The sequence below is a fragment of the Octopus sinensis genome, linkage group LG5 (genome assembly GCF_006345805.1).
Source record: "Octopus sinensis linkage group LG5, ASM634580v1, whole genome shotgun sequence".
Classification (NCBI taxonomy): Eukaryota; Metazoa; Mollusca; class Cephalopoda; order Octopoda; family Octopodidae; genus Octopus; species Octopus sinensis.
The window spans coordinates 89,518,307-89,541,649 of NC_043001.1; the positions used below are offsets into that span (position 1 = coordinate 89,518,307).

Sequence of the window (23,343 nt, forward strand, 5' to 3'; positions counted from 1 at the left end):
CGATTTATAATTAATGTTTTAATATATGGTATCACTAATTGGTTAATTAAAAATTACTTACCAATTCCGAGGCCTCATCGAACAGCTTCTCCACTTGACGTACATGGCCTTGTTTCTCAACTGTTAAAAACAAAAACAAAATCAGCATATAATTGTTGCTAGTATTTACAGTTGACGCAACCGGAGGAAAAGAGCAAAAATTAAACAGGTGTGTGTGAGTGTTGTGAAGTTATATTTTTTGTTAAACACTTGAGAAGTTATATTTTCAAAACAATACTTGTGAAGTTATATTTATGATCTGACAATCTTAAGACAGTGAGAAATCTCCGTAAAACCAGGCGAAAGGAAAGATAACATACTGTCGAGGTGGCACAAGTGAATTACGTTACATTTTATATATTAATTATAGTCAAGGCGATCAGTTCAACTGGCAGCTGACTCGAGAAAACATTGGTTTTATGAACACATTAGAGCCAAAAATAGCTGTGAAAATTCGGAAATTGAAAAAGGATCTGATAAAATGAATTGATTTACCTCCATGTGAAAGAGTTATTTTTCCAATGAGATGAGTTATATCAGCAGTTAATGTGGAATATTGCTGTTGATAAGACTCCAACAACGAAGTCATGTTGTTCGAGGTGACAACGAGTAGACGGCGCTTTCTACTTCCGCTTAGCCTCTTTCTCACCAGCGACATTAAGGTGGAAGCAGTGATTTCTACATCGCCAGCTTTTTAATCCATCAACATCGTAAGAATTCTTCATTTTTCAAACTTATAAATGATCTTGTTTTATTTGTTATTCGTTCTATTATGTTTGGGGCTATTTTTTTTATAAATGTATTTCCCTGTTTGTCACAATAGATTGTTCGTGTTTCGAAGCATGTCTCCTCCAACGATCCTGAAAGCACTCACACATTTACTTTTTTAAAAGTTATTCTATCAATCATATTCACTAATTTCTAATAGATTTGATCTCATTTAAAATAAGATATTATAAGCTAAAATAAGGTATAAACAAAAATGCTTAATGAGATAGTATAGCTGATCATAAATCATATAACCACAGACATGCACATTTGAACCACGCTGTTCTCTATAAAGACTATAAAACGTGTATACCTTGATGTCCAGTCGTCAATTTAGGTTCTAAATTCTGTATGAAAAATAGTTTCGAGCTATCTTTAATTTTGACCCTAAAATTCTTAGATATTTGCCAGAAAACTTAAAAGTAGCTTAGTAAACAAGTTTCAAACCCGGGCTTATCTTTAGATATTTCAACCCAATCTTTAGATATTTTCTAGTGTGTGCTTCTTGAAATTAAAAAAAATTAAAAATCACCAAAGACCCCCAACAACCGTATCAGGATTTGAAATTAGAAAGGTGGCGTTATTGAGTTTCTCCTCACCGGCGGTGTGTATTAGAAATATACCATGTGTCTGAGTTATATTTTTAATTTAAAAGCCAACGTGGATGCCTCTACGGGATAGTTCGATCTGCGTGAAAAAACATTCAAGTTATCCCTACTGACATAATTTGGACGGAAGTAGAAAATTTAATTACTAGAAAGCAGTTTATCTTGTTCTATAGACTTTTTGTCTTACAGAAAAAAGTTTATTTATTGCTTCATAATAATTTTTAGTATAACAATATATTGATGAATGATTTTTGTTTCTTCTGTTCAGAGGAAACCAATTAGAAGTATGATTACATAAATTGATCAAAACATCATTTCCCTGTAACCCCTCATCACATAAATTTACCTCGTTGCATTGGTAAAGTGATGCTTGCACGCCACACATTATTCTTCTTTACTAGCTAACATTTATTTTATATACATAAAATCCCGATTGAAGAGAAATTTCTAAATTTTCCTCTGACTCTAAAAAAAAAAAAACTGATTACCACCACCTTATCCATAACGTTTAGTATCTTAATAGATGATTATTGAGATATGTAAAAGTTTAAAATACTTTAATTGTAATATACATAAAAAAAAAATTCTGCATTCTGAAAAAAACTTGTGAGAAGGGAGAATGATGTTTCTAACGAAAGTTATGAGGAAACAGTCTAGAGTAGAAGAATTATGTGAAACAACTACAGTAAAGAAAAATGAATTTTACAATTTTTTTACGATATTATCGTAATCGACACCGTTTAAAATGTATTTAGAAAAATTCCATTTTCAAAATGTGCATTTTTAAGAAAGTTATGGGGAAACAAAATCAGGGGAGGTGACAAACTTTTACACTTTTGTAGTTTTGTCAAGGTATTTTATCGAATGAACAGTAAGCAGCAACTAATTGTAATCCATTTGTGTGCAGTGAGTGGATTTTAATTAATTGTTCATGTGTCTTGTTTTTCTTCAAATTTCATCTCACTTTCTAGTGTTCATATAACAGATTAAAGTTCATATGTATTTCTCCAACATCCTCTTTGGTAGAACTTTAATCAGACTCTTTCTAATTTCTAGATGACTCAAAGACTTACATTCAGACGTCGACTGTCTTACAATACCAAGTCTAACCGAAGGAAGGTGTAAGTATTTTAAATGTCTCTTTCAAACTTCTGAGCATTTTTTGCTTTGTGTCTATCATGTCTGCATAAATGAGATAGATTTTACATTTGATATACTTCCTGTCTTAGTGTTTTGGTCAGACACAACATAAATGATATACAAGTGAGGTTACTATGTATGACTTTATGGTCATAAGCCAAACATTATAAACTTTGGTCATTTTCTTCTGTTTGAGTGATAAGGGAAATTGGAAGATAAATTACAATGTAAAGCTAAATCACCAGTAATTTTACTTCATTAATTTAATGCTTTTTTTTCTGTAATCAAATTATTTAATTTAAGTGTAATCTAAGGGAAAACATAGAGAGAGATAACACCATGTTAACTTAACTTCACTGACTTTTAACCCCAAAAGCATTGGGATTTGCACTTACATAGCATGGACAGCTGAGCACATTTTATGAAAATGAGACTACCATGCGCACAAGAAAAATAGTTAAAATACCTTAAGTTTTATATCATCTGAAAAGTCATTAGTTGAACTATTAGTCCTCTTGCATTCTGGGGTGTATTGGAGTGTTTGAGTAACATTAGACCCCAACAAACGCCCATAAATTAAATGCAACTATCTGGGCCACAATCGTGGCCTGTCGACCTGTGCCTGATGGCCATGATCATAGCCTGTTGTGCTTTAAGTGTTAATTTATCTAATATCTGTAAATAGCTTTTCCACTGTATTTGTTTATTTATTGCTTCATAATAATTTTTAGTATAACAATATATTGATGAATAATTTTTGTTTCTTCTGTTCAGAGGAAACCAATTAGAAGAATGATTACATAAATTGATCAAAACATCATTTCCCTGTAACCCCTCATCACATAAATTTACCCTGTTGCATTGGTAAAGTGATTGCTTGCACACCACACATTATTCTTCTTTACTAGCTAACAAATTTATTTTATATACATAAAATCCCGATTGAAGAGAAATTTCTAAATTTTCCTCTGACTGATTACCACACACAAACATATAGTTGTATATTGCTTTTGTACACTTTCCATGCTAGATGAATGCATGTTATTTCAGGCATGGTTTTGCAGCCAGATACTAACTCTTAAGCTGTTTTCCAAGTAAGGGAGTCTTTATCCCACTTGTCTTTAAAAGCTCAAATACTAGACAATTTGTTCAGAGAAATGTCAGCATCATTTGTAACTCAGCCTTTTTCTTTTTAGGCATAGAATGTACATGTTGGGTTTAATACAGTTTCTGGTTACCAGATTCATTTACAAGGTATTGGTCAGTATGATGATGCAGTTAAAGAGTTTTAAACTTGTTCAAGTTGCCACACTGGGACTGAATCCAAAACTGTGCAGTTGCAAAATGAACCTCTTTACCACACAAACTTATATCTGGTTATAAGATAGCCTCATAGGAAAGAATCAAGTTGGGTTGGTGGTATCTCTGGTGTTGCATTTTAAACAAACTTAACTGAAAGATAATTTTGTTAAATGTTCATATTTGTGAAATGGCTGTAAATTAACACATATTTTTATTTCTTTTCTGTGATGATGAACAAAAACAGCTCCAAGACCCCTGGTAAGTGTGTTATTCTTTGTTTTGTATCAAATATTAGTTTGTAGTGAAAGAGCTGATAGTCTATTAGAGATTTTGGAACCTGTTATAGAAAAAAATCTGACTAGTAGTGCAGATGGTCTTTCAAAGTATCGAGGTTTTGATTTAGGAAAATAATTAGCAAGACAAGTCAATGAGAACTCTTTTTGAATGTTCGACCTGCTAGAAATAGCAACCAAGTTTCCCTTGAATCATACCTTAGTGACTTTATTACACTTATACACCCAATGTTCTGTTTTGGTTGTCTTCAAGGAACACCACATTTACAATTAGGATGAGACCTTGATACACAAATGACCAAATTCAGTATTGCTACTTGTGTTCTTATTTCAATATTTAAATATTATGGAGGTAAATAGTCCAGAACAATACACACATACGGAATATGAAAATAAGACTGATGATAACAAACCTACTAAAATGTTTACATTTACACTAATTCAGTGACATTTTTGTCAATAGAAAGATTTATTCACCATTCCATCATTAGATATGTGAACATCTTGGTTATATTGTTTATATATCTTGTTTATAATTTTTTTTTTTTTTCAGGTGGTAAACTTGTATATCTTTACGTAAAAAAACTCGGTACCATACCTCGATGTGGTGATTGCAAGGAACCTTTGAGAGGAGTAAGTTGATATGTGTATTTTCCCTGATAAAGTGTTTGTACACAATGCCTTTTTCATTTTCCCATAAGACTGAAAACTAATAAAAAACAGTTCTATAAAGATGTAGGTTGCCTACTTCGTTAGATCATAGTTTCTTGACCATTTACAGAAGACTTGTGTAAATTAGATACTAACTACTGTCCCTATCCTTTACCACTCATGTAATTAAGGTGGTGGCTGTAATTATTGAATGTAAATAACTTGAATGAGTTTATTAGGTACATTATTCATATATGGATAAATATAGTAGACATTGTCTATTACTTGTGATTCCTGTTGCAAATAAATTTAGTATATTTGAATTAAAGACATGACTGCTATTATCTTTTATGTAAAGTACATTCTTTGCTAATTTGGTTAAAATAAGCATAATATAGCAGGCATTGTTCATTAGTACAATAAAAGCACCTATGATAGAAGTAAGAATGATTCTATATCATGCTTGAGTAGCTTTCCAGAACTCCTATATAACTTTATTCATTACTCCCATTCATATTTCCACCCTAATATAAATTTACTCGCTATCCTCTCAATGGTTCTTAATGTGCTATGTCCAGTAGAATGGATTTCATTGAGAATCACTGATCTAGATAAGAAACAAGCTGTCCACTCTGACAGCAATTTTCATTAGTTTTATTGGAATATAGTTTAAATTTGAAACATTCTTTATAGCTTAATCACTGGGAACTCTTATGCATATTATAAGCATCTTTAAAAGTATCCTACAGTATATCTAAAAAAATACTTGTAAAAGTCCTAGAATTTTTTTGATTGATACTGGACTCCCAACTACATGGTTCCACGTTCAGTCCCACTGCATGGAACTTTGGACAGAAATTTTTTATATGTTTATTGGGAAGAGTATTTCTTCAAAAAATCTGTCTTCTATTCAATTTGTGTCAAAATGCCTACAAGAGGTTCATCTCAATTTCTATTTCTTCTTTCTCATTTTTACTGCTTTTGACACCATTATATTCCAAACATCCATTTAATGACAATTATTCAAACTCTTATTTTCATAATTAATCCTTTAGCATTCATATTACTCAGTCAAATGTAGTGCTTATTTATTCACCTTGTTTTGAATTAATCATACATTATCTTGTAGCTTCAAGATTTTGATGATGTAATTGTTATTTCTTAGAATGACATTGTAGAATAGGTATGAGAGGTTGGGTCTAATTAGTTTGGGTTGGATATGGCCAGTTTAATTCAAAGGTAGTGTGTTTCAATGGAAATATACTAACAAAATGGTTAAAATCTTTGTCAAAATCCAGTCAGTAGCATTTTTGAAAATGTCAGCCACAGAAACACTGGCTGTTAAAATTGTACACCAAAAGTTAATAAGAATTGTAGGCTGTTTTTCTGTGTGATTTAATGAATTTCCATCTTCCACTTGTTTCAAAGGAATGTGGCCATGCTAAAGCACTGCCTTGAAGAGTTTGGTTGAACAAATCAATCTCAATACTTATTCTTTTTAAAGTCTTGTACTATTTTATTGGTCTCTTACTGAACTGCTAAGTTAAGGGGCATAAACAAACCATCAACAGGTTAAGTGGTTGGGGACAAACACATACATATGATGGGCTCCCTCAATTTCTGTGTACCAAATTCTCTTACAAGAAACTTGCCCAAGGTGCTGTGCAGTGGGACTGAACCTGAAAACACATGGTTGCAAAGTGAGCTTCTTAACTACACATAGCTGTACCCAGCAATTTAAAATTTTATAAGGCAGTATAAAATTCCATGATATCTTGTGAGGACTTACTAGCTAGCATGTTGTCACAAATACCTATGATGGGGAGACAAGCCACATAATTCATGCAACAAGATTTTAATGTCTAAAAATTTGTGGTAACTTTTGTTTCATTTGTTCAATTCAGATCACTCCAGCCAGACCCATTAAATGGATGTCTATGTCCCGACGACACAAGAAGGTATCCCGAGCATATGGAGGTTCGAGGTGTCACAAATGTGTTAGAAACAGGTATGTTTTCACATTTCATACAATAAGATGCAAGTGTATTTTACAAGTTTAATAGTCAGTGTCGCATTGATCTTGGTGGTTGTTTTCAGTTTCTTTATCCTGATCTTACTGGTTCCATAAGTCAGCAGAAAGGGTCGGTTGACAGTATGTACTGAGTAGGTTTACACTGTGGTTTGTGTTTAAATAGTTATGGAAATATGATAACCAGTCAATTACAATTAAGCACTGAACTGTAACTATCTTCTGAAAAGAGCAAGGCTCATTAATTTCTGCAGTGAATGTTGGGGAGCTGAATATCATGGGTTATCACTGGGACAAGCAGAATCTTCAATTGCTTATTGATCTGTATTATCACAGATCTGTGTAACATGGTTCACAGTTGAGCATAGTGTGTTATCCCAGATCAGTTATCAACTACTTCTAGTTTTTGTCCCTGGAATATGGCGGAAGTTGTTCTCTGCACATTTTCAGGTGTTTATTGCTCCTGAGCATCTGCCACATATAAAAACTATTTTCCCAGTTAGCCTTCTTTTGATATTGCTGCACCTCTTATGCGTCCATAGCTTGCACTGGGTACATCTTATAGAGTTTCTACCTATGCCTTTTCTACAGATCGAGCAGGGCCAACTACCTGAAGGGATTTGTGGTTTGCCTGCCTTTCTACTTATTAGGACTTTGGTTTTGGCTAGGTTGACTCTAAGGCCCTTCGAACCCGAAGGACGAACATTATTATTATTACTTATTAGGACTTTGGTTTTAGCTAGGTTGACTCTAAGGCCCTTCGATTCTAATCCTTGTTTCCACACCTGAAACTTACAAATACACAGTTATGTATAGTAAAAATATATTTAGCAATTACATGTCAAATATGATGATTTAAGCACTGGGCTATGACTAAATGTCTGATTCTAGTGTGCTTCACTGATTTTGACAAGTTTTTTTTAATATTTGTTACTACAACTATTTTATTTCGATAATCTGACATGTGTTCAAGCAATGAATTTATAAATTGCTTGGAGATCTAAATTTTTCTGCTCATTATTTCCAATCAATCAATTCAGACAGTATTGTATCACTTGAGATGTTAACTTCAGATTAATTCATGGACTACGTTGGTGACTTGCAGCTATGTCTCCATTTGACACCTCATTGACCAATGTGAGATCTGAAGTCATGAATACCATTGTACATTGTAGCTAAGTGTATTATGTCCTCATTCTGTGGGGATTAGGTTTCACAGCAATAAGAATTAATCACTGTACCAATATCGGGAACATAAATATTTCAGTATACTACTAATCAGTCAATTACAATGAATTAAGCACTGAACTGTGACTATCTTCTGAAAAGAGCAAGGTTCTTTGATCTCGGCCTGCATTTTTATAGTTGACTTATTCAAAGTTACACCAGATGTGGAATGGTTGTTTCTGTGTTGTGATGTATAGATGTCGTCCTCATTGTTTTCATGTCCACTTCTGTGCTGGCATAAACTGCATGGTTAGACAGGATCTAACTTGCCTAAGTCTCTAAATTTCGTGTCAGTAATTATTGATTAGCTGATTACTAATGAAGCCCTAAATATCAGTGCAAACAGGGTTCTGTGGTTAAGCGAGTGTTACCACCATACAGATGGTAGTCTGCATTTCCAGTTTTCTGTGAAAAGTTCTCCAGCTATAGAAAGTCTTTTGATGGAATTCCATATAAGTATGAAAAGTGGACATTGAAATTATGCATATATTTGTGTGTACACAAACACACACACCGATTCTTGTTTATCACTGTGGTTTGGTTCTAAATAGCACAGTGATGAATAAATCATCTCCATGCTGGAATAAATGGTAGGTCAATTGACAGCAAACTTGCAGCTCTCAGCAGTGAAGCATTCAATGTTACATTTTCTTGATCATCTCCAATTTCTTGTGAAGAGAGTACACTCATCTATTTCATTTGTTAGGATTAGGTACTTTTGTATTTTTCTTTCCACCTGTGTGTTATCTTTTGTATATCTGCTCATTCTTTCCAATCAATCAATCAATTCAGTCAGTATTTTATCACTTGAGCTTAATTCATGGACTACATTGGTGACCTGCAGCTATGATTTCATTTGATACTTCAGAGACCAATGTGAGATCTGAAGTCATGAATACCATTGTACATTGTAGCTAAGTGTATTATGCCCTCATTCTGTGGAGATTAGGTTTCACAGCAATAAGAATTAATCACTGTACCAATATCGGGAACATAAATATTTCAATATACTACTGATCAGTCAATTACAATGAATTAAGCACTGAACCATGACTATCTTCTGAAAACTGCAAGGTTTATTGATCTTGGACTGAATTTTTATATTTGACTAATTCAATGTTACACCAGATGTGGAATGGTTGTTTCTGTGTTGTGTTGTGAAATAAAGATGGTTTTGATGTCATCATTATTGTTTTTATGTCCACTTCCGTGTTGGCATAAGCTGGATGGTGAGGCAGGATCCAACTTGCCTAAGTCTCTAAATTTCATGTTAGTAATTATTGATTAGCTGATTACTGATGAAACCATAAATATCAGTGCAAACAGGGTTCTGTGAGTGTTACCACCATACAGGTGGTAGTCTACATTTCCAGTTTTCTTTGAAAAGTTCTCCAGCCATAGAAAGTCTTTTTAATGGAATTCCATGGAAGCATTAAAAGTGGACATTAAAATGATAGACCAATGTGAGATCTGAAGTCATGAATACCATTGTACATTGTAGCTAAGTGTACTATGTCCTCATTTGGTGGGGATTATGTTTCACAGCAATGAGAATTAATCACTATACCAATGTTGGGAACATAAATATTTCAGTATACTACTAATCAGTCAATTACAATGAATTAAGCACTGAACTGTGACTATCTTCTGAAAAGAGCAAGGTTCATTGATCTCGGACTGAATTTTTATATTTGACTAATTCAGAGTTACACCAGATGTGGAATGGTTGTGTTGTGTTATGAAGTAAAGATGGTTTTTATGTCCACTTCTGTGCTGGCATAAGTTGGATGGTTAGACAGGATCCAACTTGCCTAAGTCTCTAAATTTCATGTTAGTAATTAATGATTATTTCATTACTAATGAAATACACTCTTTAATGTAAGTTGTCACTTGGTACTAGAAATAGTGTTGTGCATGTATAATTGTTAATTACATTATATTTAAGCGAAAACATAAAGAGAAATGTAGGTAATAAATGCAGTTAGTATTGGACAAGACCATAGATATTAGTGCAAACAGGGTTCTGTGGTTAAAAATGAGTGTTACCACCATACAGGTGGTATTGTCTGCATTTCCAGTTATTTGTGTAAAGTTTTCCAGCCATGTGAAAAAGTGCATCCAGAAAATCGTTTGATGGAATTCCATCTAATGTATATAAGCATGAAAAGTGGACATTGAAATTATGCATATATTTGTGTGTACACAAACACACACACCGATTCTTGTTTATCACTGTGGTTTGGTTCTAAATAGCACAGTGATGAATAAATCATCTCCACGCTGGAATAAATGGTAGGTCCATTGACAACAAACTTGCAGCCCTCAGCAGTGATGCATTCAATGTTACATTTTCTTGATCATCTCCAATTTCTCGTGAAGAGAATACACTCATCTTTCATTTGTTAGGATTAGGTACTTTTGTATTTTTCTTTCCACCTGTCCAATGTTGACGGGTTCAGCTACATGAATCCATGTAAAAATATGTAACCTTGTAACACATTCATGTAAAGACAAGCAATGATCAGTGAATATTAGGTAGCTGAATATCATGGGCTATCACTGGGACATGTTTTTATGATACAAGCTGAATCTTCAATTGGTTATTGATCTGTATTATCACAGATCAGTGTAACATTGGTTCACAGTTGAGCATAGTGTGTTATCCCAGATCAGTTATAAACGTGTGTGCATACCCATAAATAATATATATACACACTTATGTGCATGACTGAGTGCCTATTCCCCATTTTTTTTATATTTGTGCACTGATTATAAAGAAAAGCTTCACTTTATATAAACTTTGCCATGTTGTTCCTCCCAAAAGCATGTCTGAGTTTGTTGATAGATTGAGGGATTATTACCTTGCTTGGAAATAGGTAATGTTTGGCATCAAGAAGGACTCAAGCCATGAATATTCTACTGTAGCAGTCTCATTTGGCCCATGCAAGAATCGAAAAGTAGATGTTAAAATTATATATATATATATATATATATATGTAGAGGCGCAATGGCCTAGTGGTTAGGGCAGCGGACTCGCGGTCGCAGGATCGAGGTTTCGATTCTCAGACTGGGCGTTGTGTGTGTTTATTGAGCGAAAACACCTAAAAGCTCTACGAGGCTCTGGCAGGGGGTGGTGATCCCTGCTGTACTCTTTCACCACAATGGCGGTGCCCCAGCATGGCCACAGCTCAAGAGCTGAAACTGGAAAAACAAACAAACAAAACAAAACAACAAAACAAATATATATACACACACACACACACACACATACATACATAGTTATGTATTGTAAAAATATATTTAGCTATTAGTTGTCAAATATGATGATTTAAGCACTGGGCTATGACTAAATGTCTGATTCTAGTGTGCTTCACTGATTTTGACAAGTTTTTTTAAATATTTGTTACTACAGCTATTTTATTTTGATAATTTGACATGAGAAATTGCTTGGGGATCTAAATTTTTCTGCTCGTTCTTTCCAATCAATCAATCAATCCAGTCAGTATTGTATCACTTGAGATGTTAACCTCAGATTAATTCATGGACTACATTGGTGACTTGCAGCTATGTCTCCATTTGACACCTCATTGACCAATGTGAGATCTGAAGTCATGAATACCATTGTACATTGCAGCTAAGTGTATTATGTCCTCATTCTGTGGGGATTAGGTTTCACAGCAATAACGATTAATCACTGTACCAATATTGTGAACATACTACTTGTACAATATTTAGATTTGCCATCCTCTTGTCCTTCAGTTTTTGTTCATTAGTAAATTGTACATCTAACAAATTAATTCAAGTGTCATATTCTGGCAGTAAACTTGGGCACCTATAGTTGATAATTAATTTGAAATTGTCTTCTAAATGTATTGTGATGTTCTTTGCTCAGATATGCCAGTCTGTGAAATTAATTCCTTTAGATGGCTTATGACTTAATATTTGTATCTGCTGTAGGAGTTGGATTTTTGATGAGTATAAACAAACAGGTTAGATTAGATAGAGTTTGTAGAAGGTTTGATATGCTATAATGTAGGTGTCTATCGAATATGATGTCTTAGCACCAAGCTGTGAGTGAACACTTGATTCTAATTTCATTTCTTCATATTTTCTGCATTATTGGTGGGCTGATGTTATTATTGTGTATCTATTTGATATTTTATGTGAAATATTGTTGAATTAGGTGTTTATGGTTTCTGAAAGTTTTTGATATATGAAACTGTGGAACAGAAGAGCTAGCTTCACATAAATTAATCATTCCTTGTATATGTTGTAAGTAGTAGAAACCATAGGTTTAACTTTTAATAACTGAAGGGCATCTAGTCTTGTTCATTGAAGTTTTTTGTTCAAATTGTTCATGGGCTGGCTTAATTTGCTTTATCTCTCTTTAAGATCAATTACATCCAACATATTGGTCAGATAACTGAGAATTAATTGCCTTCTGTATGCTTTAACACATTAGCATTTAACCCTTTCGTTACTATATTTCTGACCAAAATACACCCCTCATGAGTTTCAATTAAATTCTAAAATAATCATGAATTTAGGCTTGTTTCATTAAATAACTGTAACTTTTTTACTTATCAACATATTAATGTGATATTTGGAACATAATTAAAGAAAGGGTTCTTAATCAATTCTATTGGATAACTTTTGTCTCAAAGTGACTTTGATTACAGGTAAATCCAGGTAAATTGAGCAAAAGGTAAAAATATTAAAATTTTGTTTAAACATCACCATAGAAAATGAATCATCAGCTAATATTCAAATGGGTATGCAACAAAATTTTGATAAAGAAGAATTGTGCACATCACTAGATTATCAGTTGTATTTAATGCACAACAGGTGTACCATAAAGGTGGAATATACTGAAATCCACCGCAAGTTTGACCGAACTAAAGAAACCAGTCAAAAAATAATATACGGCCCTGGTTATGGTATGGAAGTGATAAATTCCAGACCACATCATTCCCTAGGCCATGCTGACTAACATTATTTTCCCTGTATAAAAACTAAATCCACGCAATACCCAGTATTTGCTTCACAAATTTTCCGAAATTTGAACCCCCATTTTGTGTTTGTTTACATTCTGCGTAAGTTTGTTTCCGCATTGATTTCTTCAAACAATAACTTCCAGACCACGTCATACCCTAATTGATTGACAACAGCTGCTTTGATTAGCCATTCCGAATCCTTCTCAAGACTGATACATTTCAATAACCACTAAATAATCACACTTTCCATTTTATTTTTGCTATTAACCATCCTCACAACCCCCTTCGTGTCTATGATGGGGCCATGAACTATAGATAAAACTGTAGAATGAAAGAACATGTAAATCATTTGGATGTTATTGAATTATGTGGTCAAATATGATGACTTAAGCACTGGGCTATGACTGATTTTGATTCTAATGTGCTTCACTGACTTTTGACCAGGTTTAGCTTATTGAAAAAATACACCTTCACGATAAGGTCTGGCCTTGTACCTTGTGGTCCATGCTGACTAACATTAGTTTCCCTGTATAAAAACTAAATCCACAACAGTAGCCAGTATTTGCTTCACAAATTTTCCAAACTTTGAACCCCCATTTTGTGTTTGTTTACAATCTGCGTAAATTTGTTTTCGAAGTGATCGCTTCAAACTAGCATACTGAAAAAAATAAAAGTCTAATGGTTTCACATAGACTATAGATAAACTTTATCTCAGAAAAATTACTAATAAAAACATTTTTAAAGTTTTTTTACTTCATTCCTATGTAAAATCGTCTTCGCTGTCGCCATTGCTGATTTGTTTCTTCAGAATCGCTTTCATTTTCGGATAAAAAAAATCCTATTCATTATTTTGTACACCACGTGCTTTAAGACCTCATGCATTCTTTTTCTCGATATCTCCCTATTTTCCGTTGGAAAAGCTTTAAATTCGGAATCAATGCTTGATAACATGAAACTCCTATCCATTTTCAAAGTTGAAGAAAAATCGATGCCGAAAAAAATGTGGAGAAAAATCTCCCAAAATTCACTGAGTTGAGATATCACGTCAAGCAATGTCGGATACTATAAGCTAACTATTTACAAAGTGAAATCGCATGTTTTAACGAATGTACCAATGAGATTTGGGTTCAAATTTACATTTAAATATCAATAGGTTCTCACGGCCGGGTTGGTATTATAAACCAAAGAATTTTTCGGCTGGGTTAGTAACGAAAGGGTTAAACTGGCCAGATCCAGCCTCACACACCTTACCTGAATCATTCTTACTCTTTTACTTGTTTCAGTCATTTGACTGCGGCCATGCTGGAGCACCGCCTTTAGTCGAGCAAATCGGCCCCGGGACTTATTCTTTGTAAGCCCAGTACTTATTCTATCAGTCTCTTTTGCTGAACCGCTAAGTGACGGGGACGTAAACACACCAGCATCGGTTGTCAAGCAATGCTAGGGGGACAAACATACATATATACGACAGGCTTCTTTCAGTTTCCATCTGCTATTGCCCTGGGCATTGATCTAAAAATTAATAATCACATCGAATTCTCAAAAATATAAGATAATGTGTGATTAATTCAGAAATGTAAATATATAAGCATTACATTTGAAAAAAGAAATCTGAATTGTATTTATGATTTTGGCTGATACAACTAAAAGGTCGAGTTATATTACAACATTAACTGTACCATGAAATTACATTGAACAGGTTCCTTGCAGAATTATATTCTTTATTGCAGGAAATTTTTCTGCTTTATGACCGTTTCCTGAAGTAATCTGATCTAATTTGTATTGCTAAGTGACTAATAGTAGACACAGGAAAGAATTGACCTATTAGAGGTTGCAGAATGTGTGTGTTTGTATATGTTTAGATGAGCACAAAAGGGATATCAAATATGATGTACAAACCTGTTAGTCATGGGTTGTAGAAGAATATTTGGGTGTTATTGAATTATTTGGTCAAATATGATGACTTAAAGCACTGGGCTATGATTTACTGATTCTAGCGTGCTTCACTGATTTTTGACAAGTTTCTTTCAATTTCACTACAGCTAGTTGGTTTTGATAATTTGATTAAGAGATAATAGTCTGAGTCGTCTAAAGAAAATATGAACGAAACTAATGAATCAATAAATAGCTTGGTGGTCTGTGTTTGCACTTTGCTTATTCTTTCAAACTAACCTATATCTGAGACAACCTCTTTGCATTTATCAGCTTAGAGGCAAAGTCAGATTTTGAAACCAATTGACATTTTATCACCTGAAACTATAGACTTTTTGACCCCTGGTTATTGCAAGGACTGCTTTGGTGACCTGCACCTGCAGTATTTTTGTTAATCCAAATGTATGGTTGTGTTAATGATAGCATTGCTGATATTGCCCAGTGAATATCTTTATAAGGCCATGAAGATCAAATGTCCAAAGAGATCTGGGGTTTAGGAACTCTTGGCATGCTATCAGTTGAGTAGTTTGGAGTTTTGCATATATAGCCATATTATTTCAGTCTCTTATTTGCTTAATAATAATAGTGTATGTCATGTGAAGAGCATTTATTTAAAACTGTAGAATGAAAGAACATGTAAATTATTTGGATGTTACTGAATTATGTGGTCAAATATGATGACTTAAGCACTGGGCTATGACTGATTCTGATTCTAATGTGCTTCACTGACTTTTGACCAGGTTTAGCTTATTGAATGACACCACTCTTACAGTGGGCAGGATGAGATTTGAAGTTATGGCTATATATGTCTACTGTAGCCCTTCTGTCAGCTTAAATATGCTTTCTGCTTTATGACCACTTCCTGAAGTAATCTGATCTAATTTGTATAGCTAAGTGACTAATAGTAGACACAGGAAAGAATTGACCTATTAGAGGTTGCAGAATGTGTGTGTTTGTATATGTTTAGATGAGCACAAAAGGGATATCAAATATGATGTACAAACCCGTTAGTCATGGGTTGTAGAAGAATATTTGGGTGTTATTGAATTACTTGGTCAAATATGATGACTTAAGCACTGGGCTATGATTTACTGATTCTAGCGTGCTTCACTGATTTTTGACAAGTTTCTTTCAATTTCACTACAGCTAGTTGGTTTTGATAATTTGATTAAGAGATAATAGTCTGAGTCATCTAAAGAAAATATGAACGAAACTAATGAATCAATAAATAGCTTGGCGGTCTGTGTTTGCACTTTGCTTATTCTTTCAAACTAACCTATATCTGAGACAACCTCTTTGCATTTATCAGCTTAGAGGCAAAGTCAGATTTTGAAACCAATTGACATTTTATCACCTGAAACTATAGACTTTTTGACCCCTGGTTATTGCAAGGACTGCTTTGGTGACCTGCACCTGCAGTATTTTTGTTAATCCAAATGTATGGTTGTGTTAATGATAGCATTGCCGATATTGCCCAGTGAATATCTTTATAAGGCCATGAAGATCAAATGTCCAAAGAGATCTGGGGTTTAGGAACTCTTGGCATGCTATCAGTTGAGTAGTTTGGAGTTTTGCATATATAGCCATATTATTTCAGTCTCTTATTTGCTTAATAATAATAGTGTATGTCATGTGAAGAGCATTTATTTAAAACTGTAGAATGAAAGAACATGTAAATTATTTGGATGTTACTGAATTATGTGGTCAAATATGATGACTTAAGCACTGGGCTATGACTGATTCTGATTCTAATGTGCTTCACTGACTTTTGACCAGGTTTATCTTGTTGAATGACACCACTCTTACAGTGGGCAGGATGAGATTTGAAGTTATGGCTATATATGTCTACTGTAGCCCTTCTATCAGCTTAAATATGAGTGTTAATGGCAGTGCAGCAGATTGCCCAGAGAATGTTTATGTATTGCCATATTAGATATAGTATGGCCAATGGTGACTTAACTATACATTCCAACTTATGCTTTTATCAGATACTAGATGTCCAGTGTCGTCATATAACAGAAGCTCAGCCTGTAGGGAATTGGTTCACACCAATAAAGGAAAAAGAATTCATTGAATCAATGTCAGAAACAAAGGTTTTATATGTATCACTCAGCAGTATTTAGATTCACCAACTGCTGGTATATGGGTTCAGGTTTTTGATCTTTTATCAAGTATTCATATAAAAAATGATTAGTTGAATGAAGTGTTACAAAGTTTGGTCATCTACAGTTTATTGGAGTTTCTTGTGATTCTTTTTGATGTTGTGTGAAACTGCAGACTGGTAAAAGTTTATTGTAATAAATTTAATAGCTTTACATTATTTGAGATTCTTTGCTGAAAATTGTTTTTCTTTAAAAGCCAGTAGGATATACTGAGTTCATTTGAGTGAATATTAACAACCACTAGCAAATCTACCTATCTACGATGGAGGCATAAAATGAGGGAGAGAAGTCATAACAGCAGTATGTATTGAGAAATGTGTAAATGGACTTGATAAATTGCTGGGTGATGTCTTAGAGAAATCACATTGTTGGTGATACAGCATTCTATTGCAGCTATATGATGTGTTTGTGACTAAGTGACATGTGATAATGATTCACTCCCGAACTGAAATAGGCTCCCAGCTTCTGTATTATGAATGGTTTTGTGGACCACTCCTAACAAAAGCCAGAGCTTCCTTTGGCCACTACATAAAAATTTATTAAGAAAAGAATGTTATTTAGATATACTTTTATTTTAGTTATTTACACTATCTTACACTTGTTAATACTCTTATACATTCAAAGTTCACAAATTTCCTTATTTAAATTATGAATTGTATTCCTTTCAGTAATATCAATGATTACAAAACTTCTTTGTAGACAATATTTTCTGTTTGGTCAAATTACTGAAGTCACTACTCCTAGTGACGTATAACTGGCTGTGTAAACATTGGAGTGGGTAAAAATACACCTTCACAATAAAGTCTGGCCCTGTGCCTTGTTTACTGTGAATGTGCAAGCAGAATCATTAGGGTTGCAAAAAATCAAACTAAGATTTATCTGTCATTGTTGTTTTCAAATAATGTCTGGATGTTCTGGTAACGTGGTTTATTTTGATTGACAAAACTGACAACATTGATTGACAACAGCCGCTTTGATTAGCCATTCCGAATCCTTCTCAAGACTGATACATTTCAATAACCACTAAATAATCACACTTTCCATTTTATTTTTGCTATTAACCATCCTCACAACCCCCTTCGTGTCTATGATGGGGCCATGAACTATAGATAAAACTGTAGAATGAAAGAACATGTAAATCATTTGGATGTTATTGAATTATGTGGTCAAATATGATGACTTAAGCACTGGGCTATGACTGATTCTGATTCTAATGTGCTTCACTGACTTTTGACCAGGTTTAGCTTATTGAAAAAATACACCTTCACAATAAGGTCTGGCCCTGTACCTTGTGGTCCGCAAAACCATTCATAATACAGAGGCTGGGAGCCTATTTCAGTGCAGGAGTGAATTGTCATCACATCACTTAGTCACAAACACGTCATATAGCTGCAATAGAATATGAAAATCCAGAGTTGCTCGTGGTCAGTGAATATTTAATAAAAATGCAAGGTAGTTTATCAATTCAAAAATCGATATCCATCAAATAATCATACTCTATGATTTTTTAATGCTAAAAACCTTCCTGGCAACTGTCTTAGTAATCGCTCAAAATATCGTAACCATTAGTCCAGCTGTCTGGCTGTGAAGAGGGAACAAAGACAGACAGGTGGGCATAATGCCCATTATAGTAAGATAGCAAATCTGCCCATCTACAATGGGAAATACAGGGATAGTATTGCAAATCTAAACCCCCTAAATTCGCCAAATATATGGTGGGGAAATCTAGAGTTAATCCTCGTCGTTAGATTTTTTTACAGAAAAAATCAAAGGTGATTTATTAATACAAAACTCAATATCCACTAAATAATCATACTTTTTCACATTTTTCTTATAAACCTTCCTGATTACCTCTTTCATAATCTTGAAAAGCATTGTAACCATGGTCCAGCCATGGAAAGGGAACAGACAGACAAATGGACATAATGCCCATTATAGTAAGATGAATGTATTTAGTTGATCCAACTGTATCAACCAAAATGTTTATAATAATTAGTCTATGAAACTGAAGAACATAATCAAAGAATTTTGGGTGTACTGTATAAGGGTTATAAAAAATTTTCGTTTGGTGTCATTGAATTGGTCAAATATGATGACTTAACCCTTTCGTTACTATATTTCTGACCGAAATACACCCCTCATGAGTTTCAATTAAATTCTAAAATAATCATGAATTTAGGCTTGTTTCATTAAATAACTGTAACTTTTTTACTTATCAACATATTAATGTGATATTTGGAACATAATTAAAGAAAGGGTTCTTATCAATTCTATTGGATAACTTTTGTCTCAAAGTGACTTTGATTACAGGTAAATCCAGGTAAATTGAGCAAAAGGTAAAAATATTAAAATTTTGTTTAAACATCACCATAGAAAATGAATCATCAGCTAATATTCAAATGGGTATGCAACAAAATTTTGATAAAGAAGAATTGTGCACATCACTAGATCATCAGTTGAATTTAATGCACAACAGGTGTACCATAAAGGTGGAATAAACTGAAATATTGGAATCCACCGTAAGTTTGACCGAACAAAAGAAATCGGTCAAAAAATAATATATGGCCCTGGTTATGGTATGGAAGTGATAAATTCCAGACCACATCGTTCCCTAGGCCATGCTGACTAACATTATTTTTCCTGTATAAAAACTAAATCCACGCAGTATCCAGTATTTGCTTCACAAATTTCCCAAACTTTGAACCCCGATTTTAGGTTTGTTTACAATTTGCGTAAGTGTGTTTCCACATTGATCGCTTCAAACAATAACTTCCAGACCACATCGTACCCTAAGCCATGCTGACTAACATTAGTTTCCCTGTATAAAAACTAAATCCACAACAGTACCCAGTATTTGCTTCACAAATTTCCCAAATTTTGAACCCCGATTTTGGGTTTGTTTACAATCTGCGTAAGTTTGTTTCCGAAGTGATTGCTTCAAACTAGCATACTGAAAAAAATAAAAGTCTAATGATTTCACTTCCTAAGAAAGGCTATAGATAAACTTTATCTCCTCAGAAAAATTTTAAAAGTTTTTTTACTTCATTCCGATGTAAAATCGTCTTCGCCGCTTTGTTTCTTCGGAAAGTGCTGCTTTCATTTTCGAATAAAAAAATATTCATTATTTTGTACACCACGTGCTTTAGTACCTATTTCATTCTTTTTCTCGATATCTTCCTATTTTCCGTTGACAAAGCTTTAAATTCGGAATCAATGCTTGATAACACGAAACTCCTATCCATTTTCAAAGTTGAAGAAAAATCGAAGCCGAAAAACATGTGGAAAAAAATCTCCCAAAATTCACTGAGTTGAGATATCACTTCAAGCACTGTTGGATACTATAACTTAACTATTTACAATGTGAAATCACATGTTTTAACGAATGTACCAACGAGATTTGGGCTCAAATTTACATTTAAATAACAATGGGTTCTAACGGCCGGGTATGGCCGGGTTGGTACTTTGAACCAAAAAATTTTCGGCCGGCTACGGCCGGGTTAGTAACGAAAGGGTTAAAGGCTTGGCTATGATTCATTATTTTGATTCTAGTGTGCTTCGCTGATTTTTGACTGAGTTTTTAACTAATTGAATGAGAGATGGTTTTGGTTCTTTGGCAATGCCCTGTTTTGGTCTTAACTGCAATGGTTTGATCTGGTTAACTTCTAGATATTATGGTATTGATCAGTTGATCACCTAAGAAATATTCTGCCCATTGTAACTTTTTTTTTTTTTTGTGATTGTTAATCATATATGCATATACATTTTTTTGCTGCATTCACATGACAGCTTTCCCTTTCATGCTGAATTAGTTAACTAGATAGTGTAGGCCTTGTGATACCAGCCTGTCCAAGATGGCCTCTGGTCCTGAATAACTTAGTAATCAATCAGCCTTCATTTAAATTCCTCTAAAAAATGTATTAAGCATCAAAATTCCATTGTAATTTTATATACAAATACTTGTCAGATGTTATGGTCAGGAACATATCCTATGTTAACATTGCTAATTTATCAGACTTCTGATAAAACACTGGGTTGCTGTCTAACTTCAGATTCAGATGTGCTTTTTCAATTAATATCAAACACAAATGAGCCTCTATGTGGTTACTTAAGTTACTAGAAATAGCAGTCAAATCTCTACTATCTTAATAAGTTAGTTGTAGCTGGAATGTCTTTTTAGATCAAAGCTTAGGCTTAATTAGCATAAAATACTATTCATTTTGTAAAATATTTTAATTAACCTAATGTTGAAGAAAGGAGACTTGTCATTACGTTTTATTTTCATTGTATTTTTGCTGTGATCAATCCCAAATCTTTTGAATCTTTCATACAGTTTACCTGACTTTTATCTCTATCATCCAGGAGTATCATCAGCAATTTTTTATACTCTACCCATTCTTCTGTGTATTTTTTTGTATTACTATGAAACTTTTTTTTTTTATTAACCAGGATTGTACGTGCATTCCTTATTGAAGAACAGAAGATTGTGGTCCGTGTACTGAAGGCACAAGAAGGCATGAAAAAATAAATTTTCATGGCATGTTAATAAATTTTGCTCTGTAAGTCTTGTTGTGTTAGTTATTTATCTCCGGTTTTGGTTACATTTAATGGCATAAAAGTACTGTAATTATTATAAAGATATATATATATATATATATATATATATATATATATATGTATGTATGTATGTATATATATAATCTTTAATAAAACCAATATTGACACTGTCACCAAAATACATGAAACAATCTAGATCCACCTGTTCATTTTTTTTTCTTTTCTTTTACATAAAATATTGACATCAATCATATTACATTAGTAGTAATATCTGAAAGATTATCTGATCTGTTGTCTGTGAGTTGCTAAATGGTATTTACTACACATCAGATTCCCAACTTGTTTAAATTTATCTCCTGTTGCATCTTACTTTCCTTGTATTCTTTATTCATCTAATAGTACTCACTTTCTCTAAATACATTTAGTGCATAACTGTAGAAGTGTGTGCCCTGTTGTTTTCTGCCAGAAAGTTATAAACTTTCTGAAAACGGATGTTTTTTTCAATGAAATTTTCTACAAATATGTTTCAAGTATGTAGATTAAAATTATAGAGTTCTGGACTTGGGAAAGACAATCTCTGAATGTAAAGGGTTTTCAAATCAAGAAATAACTGCCATGGAGTTTCAAATTTTTCAAGTTTCAAGTTTTCAATTTTTTAAATTACATATAATTTTACTCTACATGTGACAAATTTTGCTGAAAATTTCCCCTACAAATTCCGTCTGACCCATGGAAAAGTGGATATTAAAATGAATCAATTTATTTTACCTAGTAATTTCCTTCAAACATTGATAAATTACAGTATTTTACAATAGTTACCCCATATCCATTCAAGTCTAATAATATGCACATGAAGGTTGGCATTTATATAGTATTTGAGATAATTTCTAATTTTACTTATTTTATCTGTAATTATAGTTTTGAGGCAAACTATGTTGTAGATTTCTGTAAGAACTTTTGTTGTAGTCCTCATACCACTTCAATATATTAATAAATAAAAATAACATTGTCTTCGAAAAACTGGTCTTAACCCTTTAGTGTTCAGATTATTCTATCAAACATAATGCTTATTGATTCCCATTGATTTGAATTAATCATGTAGTATCTCATATCTTCAAGATCTTGATGGTGTAATTACTTAATGTAGAATAACATTGTAGAGTAGGTGTGAGGGCCTAAATCTGGTCAGTTTGAACATGAAACAGATTAAATATTTTGGCCGGATATGGCCGGTTTAAATACTAAAGGGTTAAATGAACAATTTATAGAATTAAATTGAAATGTATACCAGGTGTATTCTGACCTATGCAAATATGGAACAGTAGGTGTTAAAATGATGGTTAATCAAGGAACAAAGTGTCCATGAACATTTATTTACAGGGCCTCCAAAGCTGGTGGACAGAAGGGAAAAAGGTATCTTCAAATTAGCAATCCAGCCTAAATGCTTGCAACTGAGTTTAATCTTTAAATTTTAATGGTTGTCACTTGATCTGAGAAAACAGCTTGCACAGACGGTTTTTTACTGATCAGTGTTTGTGCTGCACATTAGCTCACTCCTTTCATCAAATAGGCATTTCCTATACAGGTGCACAGTGTGCTACACATCAGTTGTCACTAATCATACAGCTACATGAGATAAAGTTC

General features: G+C 33.4%; 2 protein-coding genes across 3 annotated transcripts in view; one reads left to right on the forward strand and one right to left on the reverse strand.

The window, feature by feature from the left end:
* Nucleotides 1–731, reverse strand: part of LOC115211666 (vesicle transport through interaction with t-SNAREs homolog 1A) — a 22,294-nt gene extending 21,563 nt beyond the window's left edge. Inside the window, exons 1-2 of one of the 2 annotated variants that reach the window (XM_029780302.2) lie at nucleotides 535–731; nucleotides 62–120 (exon numbers count right to left, since the gene is read on the reverse strand). In XM_029780302.2, the coding sequence (XP_029636162.1) occupies nucleotides 62–120; nucleotides 535–697 (222 nt within the window). In that variant the 5' untranslated portion in view covers nucleotides 698–731. The remainder of the gene's footprint in view (nucleotides 1–61; nucleotides 121–534) is intronic. The other variant, XM_029780301.2, reaches the window with a different exon arrangement.
* On the forward strand, nucleotides 608–21,705 carry LOC115211667 (60S ribosomal protein L34). Its single transcript, XM_029780303.2, has 6 exons — nucleotides 608–749; nucleotides 2,472–2,536; nucleotides 4,102–4,115; nucleotides 4,704–4,783; nucleotides 6,706–6,809; nucleotides 21,592–21,705. The coding sequence occupies exons 2-6, from the start codon at nucleotides 2,472–2,474 to the stop codon at nucleotides 21,668–21,670; spliced, it is 342 nt and encodes a 113-aa protein (XP_029636163.1). The 5' UTR covers nucleotides 608–749; the 3' UTR covers nucleotides 21,671–21,705.
* The last annotated feature ends 1,638 nt before the right edge of the window (nucleotides 21,706–23,343 follow it).

Bases quoted from the DNA above. Each gene is read 5' to 3' on its own strand.
- LOC115211667 (XM_029780303.2), top strand. From the start codon at position 2,472: ATGACTCAAAGACTTACATTCAGACGTCGACTGTCTTACAATACCAAG. The intron at 4,784-6,705 runs GTAAGTTGATAT...TGTTCAATTCAG, and splicing joins GCAAGGAACCTTTGAGAGGA to ATCACTCCAGCCAGACCCAT. The intron at 6,810-21,591 runs GTATGTTTTCAC...TTTATTAACCAG, and splicing joins CACAAATGTGTTAGAAACAG to GATTGTACGTGCATTCCTTA.